The 9513-nt window shown below is 35.2% G+C and overlaps 1 protein-coding gene across 6 annotated transcripts; it reads right to left on the bottom strand.

Moving 5' to 3' along the window:
• Positions 1-1632: 1632 nt before the first annotated feature.
• Positions 1633-7878, bottom strand: LOC106768598 (protein IQ-DOMAIN 14). Of its 6 annotated transcripts, XM_022782990.1 has the most exons (7): positions 7515-7878; positions 6291-6379; positions 5622-6053; positions 4523-4750; positions 3655-3783; positions 2691-3362; positions 1633-2056 (listed from the first exon to the last, which is right to left on the bottom strand). In XM_022782990.1, the coding sequence occupies exons 2-7, from the start codon at positions 6354-6356 to the stop codon at positions 2024-2026; spliced, it is 1560 nt and encodes a 519-aa protein (XP_022638711.1). In that variant the 5' UTR covers positions 6357-6379; positions 7515-7878; the 3' UTR covers positions 1633-2023. The 6 variants fall into 6 exon arrangements, with proteins under 6 accessions (XP_022638711.1, XP_014509319.1, XP_014509318.1 ...); XM_014653833.2 differs by lacking the exon at positions 1633-2056 and having other exon boundaries at positions 2356-3362; positions 6291-6412; XM_014653832.2 differs by lacking the exon at positions 1633-2056 and having other exon boundaries at positions 2356-3362; positions 7515-7877.
• Positions 7879-9513: the final 1635 nt, after the last annotated feature.

Below are 9513 nucleotides of genomic sequence, written 5' to 3'. Positions count from 1 at the left end.
TTCACTACAAGTTTGGGCTTCTTTTTCCTTTAATTTGTTGGGTTAAAGATTGTTTCATTGGGCGAATGTCATGGCTCGTTTCCCATCAGACCTATCGTTGGGCACCTCCTTTTTCAAGTCTTTTCATGCTTTCTATATTTTTTTAATTCATTATTTGTTTGAACTGATTTAAAGTATACTTAAATTTACAATTATTGATGCTTTATAGATGGTGTAAATATGGTTGTGAGTATGGATGATGTGAGATGTGAGAAGAATCTCAAGGAAAAATTTTGTGATTTGAGAAAGTGCCAATGTATGCTTGACAGACATATTTTAGAAAGGAAGTATCTTGATATTCTGCCAACCATTTAACTCATGTAGAGAAGAATGGGGAGGGAAGAGAACGACAGGAGGTCTTTACCCTAAACTTTTGAATCTTAGGAGTGAAAAATTAACTTTGTGAGTAATAGGTTGATAAACCTATGTTTATGTCTCTATAAAGTATAAATGCTATTATGAGTGCACACCTTCAATGAAGTCTATGTCAAAGCATGTATCCGGATAATTGAGTCTAGAGTCAAATGATTATATGTTTATATGAGTTATAGAATGTTTTTAATGTTGAACTTGTTTATGAAGTTTTCTTTTGAACACTAGCTCATGATGTTGTCTCTTTGGTTATCTTTGGTGTGTTGTTTGTTTCTTTTGCGATGATCACCTTATTGGTGTGTGAGTAGATGAGGGTTAGGTGTTGAAACATCTCTGGTGGAGGACGATGCTATAGAGAGTGAAAGGATGAAAACCAACAAGGTTGGCTTGCATGGCCTCATTCATTGGAGGTTTAGGTATAACTCTCTTAAATGGGCGATGATCTTAAAACTCTTCACAATGTTGAGTTCGTAAAAGCTCCAAGTCTCTATCAATTTTTTTTTTTTCATACCCGTCACTACTTGTTGAAGGTTCTCTTCTTTTTGGAAGAATGCTTCTATTTTAGTCTTGATAGTGCTAACGATATAGGATACATCTCTTAGTATGATGACATTGATGTTTCAATCTAACTTTGAGCAACAACCATAACATGATCAAGGAAGAACTTTACATAGGTCTCACAGTAGACGCAAAATGTTCTTACTAAATTTGGAAGGAGGTCTTCTAAGGTGAAAGGACTAAGGCTCTCAAAAGCCAAGCTGGTGTAGCCTAGTGGAGAAGTACCAAGTTCATGAAAAACACTGGAAGAAGATCCACCTGCAGAAGGTGTTTCTTAAGCTCAAGTTAACAAGAATTATAAGATATTGTATGTGATAATATAGAGTGATGAAAAGAACTAAAGTGAGTACTCCCTTTTGTGATATGTCATAATTATTGGCTTTTTGGATCCATGGATAAAGGCTAAAAAGATAATCAAAGTATGATGATTAATTATTAAGTGTATATATACTCTAACTATTTGGTAACAACGTATGTTCTATAAAATAATCAAACCCAAAAATTTTGGATATCTGTTCTAAATATATCAAAATCCAAATATTTTAGGCTTAGTAGATAGAGAAATCCATTAGAAAAAGAGCATAAATTTGAGAAATCCATTAGAAAAAGAAAGAAAGAGGGATTTTAACTCTTAAAATTTTAAATATTATAATTGCTGTCTTATACTCTATTTTGTTGAACATGTGATTCTTAGTTCAATCAATTTGAATCAATAAACACGGGTAGGGATCAAGATTCCCTACAGTTGAAAAATAAGGTACAGTTTTAAAAATTGTTGTCCATGCCTCCTCTTATTACGCAAACGACCTTTGCTATGAACCTTAGGATTCAGCACTTCATAACCTTTGCTGATATCGAATCTGAATCCTAGTGTCCAGTTAATAGCTTCAGGAGTATCCATTGTGGTCCAGACTTATCACTCATCATCTTTGATTGCAGGGACTTGAACCACTTTGTTCAAATTTTTCCTTAGCCCACGTGAACACTGTTAATGTGCCTCCACATGTATCAGCATCTTTGTCTCTGTGCTTACCTAATATGGATTTGGCTGCATCTATTTCTCCCAAGTGGTTCTTTTGGCTTCTACCTATGATGTTCCAACATAATCTTTTCCATCAATATTATTATACTCATTTCAAAAAAACAAATGAAAATCGAAATATATTAATGTCTTTAAATAATCAACCTGCAAGTTTGCACATAAATGGGCAAATACATCAAGAGTCTAGTTCAGTGAGTTGAAGAAAATGCATAAGTCTGACACTTGTTTAGTTCATACATTGATAAAAAGGAGTCTAATATGAGTTGTTGCATTCATCATCATCAGTTAGGAATGCTTGATACAAATAAATGAAAAGAGGTAGATGAAATTCTAGGTCCAAGAAATTGAATGCTAACAAGGAGAGTTTCAAATTATAGTCTTTGTTGCTTGGTTTCAGCTGCACCCAACAAAAGAGAAACTAGAAAAGAAAACTCCAATTCCAATTAAAGTTACCAAACCATGGTTTCCTATTATGGTTTTATTAGTTTACAACGGGTATACCTGTTATCAAACTATCACCAATACACTCAAATCATAATCATAATGTAACTGATAACACCACCAACATGGACAAAATATAATGGTTAAAAAAGAATAAAACAAAAAAAAATCACACAAATCTTGTAAAAGGCTTTCTTCCCACCCTTGCGGGCAAAGACACTGTTGAATCCACACTCACATTTCCTATAGAGTCAAGTGGCTGAAATTTATCTGGCACCCTTTGATCCTTGCTTGAGAACCCTTTAGACCACTTGAAAGACCCTATTCCTTGCGACAATGGGAATGAGAGTCTCCTCTTTGAATCAGTACTTGTTGGAGTTCCACCAAGCCTTTCTCTAGGATTACTACTAGCTCGTACTTTGGCCTTGGCAGAGAGGGTTGGAGCCATGTAGTTTGGCACTGAAAATGGTGGGCAGCTTGTGAGACTTTCATCATCCTTCAGTGGCACATCAAAGGGTGAATTGGCTCCCACACCCCTCAGTCTCAGAAATTTAGAGCCAGAGCCTGAACTGTTTGCCTGAGGAGTTCTATATGGAGGTGTTCGTACTGGTTTTGAAGATGTCACTATGGTTGATTTTGTGGACTTTGGTGTGGGAGTGTCCATGTTATCAAAAGCAAAATGGGGCTGGTGTTGTCTTTGAGTGCTGGATCCGGGTCTTGGACTAGTCTTTTGCTCTGAGTATGGCCTTGGAGGTGTCAGTTGAAAATTCTTAAGCACTGGTCTTTCTTGTGGAGTTGCTGCTGCAGGTGCAGGTGCTTGTCTTTCCAACCAGTTCCACCACCAAGGAAATCCACCTGATCTTGTATCTGCCACCGGGGTGTGAGTTGATTTTGGAGTGGCTTTCCATAGCTGTTTGACAGAATCAACAAAGATATAACATACAGAGATTTTGTTATTCCAAATAAAAGACAAAGACAACTATTCAAATGTTTTCTTACTACTTAAGTTTCCAAACACGCCTGCTATTTTTGAAGAATTAAACAATTAATGTGATCCCACTCAAAATTGGACAAAGAAAAAATGTAGAAGCAAAGCAATGCACAAAGTTCTTTTTGGTTTGAAGAATCAACACTCCTTTTACTTTCAAAGAAGTCAAAATATCAAAGCATAAATGGAACGTGTAGGTTGTCATTGTGAGTACCTGATGTGAATATGCAAATGCCATTGCTCTTTCTCTTTTGATTATTGCTTCTACCTTCCTCTGCAACCTTGCCTCTACTTCCTCTTTGGTAAGTAAGCTATCATCCCACTCTTCATTACCTGCTTCAGACTAAACCCAAAATTCCAAATTATTAAAATCACTTTATTTGATTTAAATAAAAATGAAGGCATTTGGAAATACATTCAAGTACACATTTTAAAATAAAAGGTATATACTACATTAGAATCCACCACATTTTTTCAAGTTTTAGTGATTAATATCATACCAAGTCACTAACTTCATAACTTGAGATTGTTTGCTCCTAGGATTAGGATGTATGCAACAGCTATAATACGCAACCAAGAACCTCAAATTTTTAAAAACATTACTTGGTTACAAAGGAATTAGGACATAATAGTGTTACCAACCAAATGGCTCAGCTAGTCATAAATTTGAAGGTGTTACGAGGCCTAACAATAGCTGGTAAAGTACATTGCAAGGATTGCAAGGACTTGTGGAATCAAATCCCACTTTCACTTGGGAAAGGGTAAAGGAAAAGAGAGAGAGAGCTACCTACTATTATGCACCCACTATAAAAGACAAAAAGCAAGCACACAACTTTGCCATTAAGGCAACCCTACAAAATGAAGGGCATTTGGCCTTTTAATATTGAAGCGCATAAATTGGCAAAAAGTAGCTGACATCTACAATGGGTTGACTAACCATGAGTTCTTGATCTTGACACTCAAGCCATAGTTATTTCCTGTTACTTAGCAGCTAGCAGTTGAACTTTTTCTTTATCAACAGAAGTCACATTTATTTATCAATGTTCTAAAAAAAAAATCATGCTCAAGTTTGAAAGGCTTACAGTGAGTTTGCCCAAGATACTTGCTGCATCCTTATCATTCTTGAACTCAGCTTGATATCGTGCCTGGTTTTCCAACATCTGGATCCTTCGAGACTGAATCTGAGATTGAACTCGCACTAAGAGTTGCATGTGTTTCATGGCATTTACTGTCTGTCTCTTCACATTCTGTCCTCTTACTACTCCTTGGAGCCTCACCAGACCCTTTAGTGCTCTAAAACTCCTCCTGGCCTGCAATGCATTAACGTGTCACAAGGTTGATCTTTCTTTCATAATATAATCGAAAACAGTTAAAACTATCGGATCAAGAAGGAGCATTCTTCATGCAACTGCTGACTCTAATTTAATTCATTAGCCTACTCATTCTCTCAAAGTTAGCACAATAATCAGTCAACTTACGCACATAATTTTCAAGGTTGACAAGAAAGACAATGCAAAATTTGGTTTTCATGTGCTTCTATGTTTCATTTTCTGATTGTTGGACAAATTTAACTGTGAATTTGTACATTTAAATGAAGAATGATTAACTATATTATCCATTTAGTCTTTTGCACTGTCAGAAACCAGAATTTAACACTTTTTTTATTGTTGTCCACAATTTATCCGGAATTACAAAAGTACAAGTGAGACTAATTAAATAGGGAGCGTGATCCATATCATTTTTGAGTCACCATAAATTTCAAATAGTAGTAAGAAATGCGTTTGAAAGTGTGCTATGGAGTTTCTACTTAATATTTCTCGTTTTTAAGATATGAACCTAAAGCAATAGTAGACATTGGGTTCATCATGTACCGTTGAATTCTATGAACTTTTGTTTACGTATTTATGCTTTTCTAGCATAAATGAGAAGCATGCATTACTTACCCTATACAGCATCATCCCAATTACTTAAGGGAGAAAGTATTAAATGCTTTGGAGATACACATTAACAAAAGCCTAACTTCTTGTTATGGTGGAATGCATCAATAACATGTTTTAATAAAATGTTTTCATGTTATTTGTTACCAGTCTTTCTACTTTAATTCCTAAACATGAACCTAAGGAGACACACATTAAAAAGCGAAAATTCTAGTTATGACATTCAGAAGACATGAAAGCTTACCATATAACCTCTGTAAACAGCCTGGATCTTAGTAGCTGAGGCATTCTGCTGCCTCAAAGTTGGTTCTGGTCTGTAGCCAACCTCCTTTTGGTGATGAGAATTCCGGAAAGATGTAGCTTTGGGAGAGGTAACTCGTGGGGAAGAAGCCCTGGGAGAAGCAGCCCTTGGAGAAGGAGCCCTTGGAGAAGGAGGCCTAGGAGAAGGAGGCCTAGGAGAAGGAGCTCTTGGAGGGACATAAGGTGGAGTTTTGGGTCTCTCAGGAGGAGTGGCTGGCCTTAACCCCAGTAGTTGTTGCTCCCTTTCAAAGTCCCCAAAGATTTTCTCAATACTACTTGGCTCTCTGAAGAGGGGGATGAATGAATTGGTCTCTCCATGCTTTAGTTTTCCTAAACTTTTCTTCTTTTCTTTTGTGCCTTTGTTATCCGCATCCTGCTGCATTACACAAGACGGTTAGATAAATTGGTAACAACACTTGCTACAAACACTGACTTGGAATAGATTTTTCCTTCACAATTCAGTGTCACTAACTGCAAAACTATTCACTGTAATTCCAGTCTCAAATGTCTAATCTTTTTGTCATCTGGTGGGGATGCCAAAAGAAAACCAAATATAGCAACAACCAAGAACAGCAAATAAAATTCAATCAGGCATTTAACATATGCTACTTACCTTCCCCTTGGAGTGGTGAGTGAAAACCCTTTTGATTGCAGAAAACCAACTCCCCTTCTTTCCCATGTCAGTAGCATTACTATCTCTTCCTGGAGCAGAAAATGAAGGCAAAAGATCACGTCCTGTGCATGTTATTGCTATTATAGACTCAATAAATTTTCAGCTAGCCTCAAATATAAAATGAATTCAGAACTTCTAAGATCGAAGCCGTTCAAGTAGTTGCATATAATTCTGTCATAACAAAAAGGAGACATACGAGATAAATATGGACTAGCATATACAAAATTACAAAGAGGTTCATTCAGCTATAAACACACATAATTCATTCTGCTGTGACAAAACCATCTAAGGCTATATATAGCAATCTATATATGGGAAGGTAATATCATGTTTTTTATTATAATTTTGGTACATACTATGTTTCTCTTTAGAGAGTATATAGCTCACCAGAAGGATCCCCAGTAAGAAAACAGCATCTCTATTTTATTTCCAGACTGTTCGTGGCAAACGGATAATTGAATAAATAAACAGCATATGAAATTAAATAAATAAAAAATTCATTCACCCAAGAGAATAAGCCCCTTTATGAAGAGGACAGAAGAAGAAGTAAGCGGTATAGGTTTTAAGTGGACACTCATATTAACAAACACACCAATCTAAGGGTACATGACTATATCATTAAAGGGACATAGAAATAGTATGGAGCATATGATGAGGACATGAGTTCATATCACTATAATCTAAAGTGAGAAAAAGAACGAAACTTTCAACTGAAAAATGAAAGCAAACGTATAAAGAAAGCTGAATTATCAAAATTAAACTCCCAAAAAGAATAGGAAAGAGAATTCTGTTCTAGGAATCAAGGAAAATTGAGAAGAAAGGAAATCCTACATGATCTGTGAAATGGAAGCTTGGTCAATTCAGAAGAAGAAGAAGAAAGAAAGACCAAGTTGTGAACATGACAGAGAGGAAATGAGTTGTTCTCCTACAGTTTCAAGAAAAACCAGAAAACATAGCCTTCTGACAGACTGGATAGTGGAGGCCATGTTAGTTAATGTCATGTTGATGAAAATTAAGAGGCAAAAGGAAGAATCATAAGTCCATGCCCTTAAGATTTATGAGATAACCATAATAACTAACAGATTTATCACAACCGCAAAAGCTAAATCTTGAAAATACATTAATAAAACAAAACACAAGACACAAGGATCAGAGAGAAGATACCTTGTTTTTTGTTGGCAGAGGTTGCTAGAAGAACTCCTAAAAGTGGTGTAACAGACACAGAACAGTGGAAAGAAGAGGGTACCCTCTCTCAACCTCTTTTTTCTAGCCTCCCTCCCCTTTCCAGCACCACATGATTCTTCCTCCTTGGCTGAAATATCTCTCTCTCTAGAGCTCAGAATCCAATTCCCTTAGGCTGTGTGAAGTTACTTTTCCTCTAGCCACCTTTCACCTTTTGTGGGATTTATAATTTTCTTTGTTTTGTGGGACTTATAATTATATTTTTTTTTCTTTTGGTTCCATGATGCATGATGATGAGAGAAGGAGAAAGAAGGGCTGGTTGGCCACTTTCTCACTCAATGTGGACAACTTCAACCAACTTTACTTCAATGGGAAGACTATGTGGACACCTACAAAAGAATTACATGCCACTTATTATAAACGGTTGAGTTTGGTACCATGCTCTTTATTTCCTCTTCCTTATTAATTCTATTATAACTTTCATTATTGCCACCTTACCAACATTTTGATCTCCTCTGTTATTTTTAGATCTGACAAATATACTGCAATAGAAATTAAAAAAGCTTGGACTTTTATTTATGGTCCTGTCATCTAGGTGTGCCCTTCTCAGAATACTCTCATCCACACCACGCTTCCTTTCAGACACTCAAACACACGCGCTTACTTTTTCAAACAATAATACATACAAGGATATTTCCGTTGAAATAGAAGAAATTGGAAAAAGGGAATTTTTGAGCTTTGCATTGCATCTCAACAAGTACTGAAAGGTTCTATCTTGTCGGATATTATTATTTGAGTAGTTGATTTCTAACATTTTCCATGAAATATGGCAGATTCGTGAATAAGAAAAACACATTTTTTCTTTTAATCTTGCACTCCCTGCATGATGATATGATGATGATGGTACCCTTCAGTGGTGTGGTTAAGAAAAATAAATTATTGAAATCATTGTATGAACTGGGATGTGATTCTAAAGAAGTGTGGTTACGTGTTTGTTTTGGCAAACCTTAACTACTTGTGTTTTGTTGAAAATTCTGTAATCTTAAGAATTAAAGGTCACGTTAATGTTTTGAAAGTCTTGGTTTGGCTAGAGTCAAAACCAGAGGAGGCAGGTAGATTTTAAAAGGAGAAAGGTCATTTAACTATCAACTGATGCAGGATGGACCACCTTAAAAATATTCTTTGTTTTATGATTGCTTAAGTTTATTCACAAACATTTGTCGTTCATACCTTCAACTATTTGCCTACAGGTGGATATATGGGATTAACTTTTGACCAACGAGTTTAACCCTGTAAAATCTCGACTTCAAAATATGCAGTGAATTTAAACATTTTTCTCTTTTTGTTAAAAATGGAGGTTCAGTTCTATTCGGATCAAAACCTGCAATTATTGGAGGTGGTAAATAGATGCGGTAGGATGTGAATGGAGAAAATAAAGTAAAATGAATTTAAATTATATATATATATATATATATATATAATTTAAAGTTTTTTTATAAATTTTAGTACTTTTAATTGAGTTTTTATTCATTTTTTATTTATTATATGCTTAAATTTTATATTATTAAATAGAATTTCATTCGTTAATTTTTTTTTTTTAAAATAGGTTGATGTAACTATTATCTCATCTTATTATTTTGTTATGTGTAAAATTATAGTCATATTCATTTAAAAAAAATTAAATGATAAAAACTTATCGCATCTTAGATTAAAGAAAAGTTTTTGTATGATCGTCCAATCAATCAAAGATTGAACAGTTTACTGTCTAGCGAGGAAGTTATTGACCCGCCTAGAAATTAATCTGAGCAATAATTATTATTACTAAGATTAATTTTCAAACCGGTTGGTTACTTCCTTGATAGATGATCAACTGTTCCGTCTTTGGCTGACCGGACGATCATATAGTATACAAGCCCCCCAAGTTCAAGCAAGCTCTTTATTGGAAGAGGTGTTTAGGGATTATTATGAACTTGAGAGAGGT

Source organism: Vigna radiata, chromosome 7 (genome assembly GCF_000741045.1).
Source record: "Vigna radiata var. radiata cultivar VC1973A chromosome 7, Vradiata_ver6, whole genome shotgun sequence".
In the NCBI taxonomy this organism is placed as follows: domain Eukaryota; kingdom Viridiplantae; phylum Streptophyta; class Magnoliopsida; order Fabales; family Fabaceae; genus Vigna; species Vigna radiata.
The sequence above is the reverse complement of the archived record's forward strand: the minus strand, read 5'-3'. Positions and strand labels throughout refer to the sequence as shown.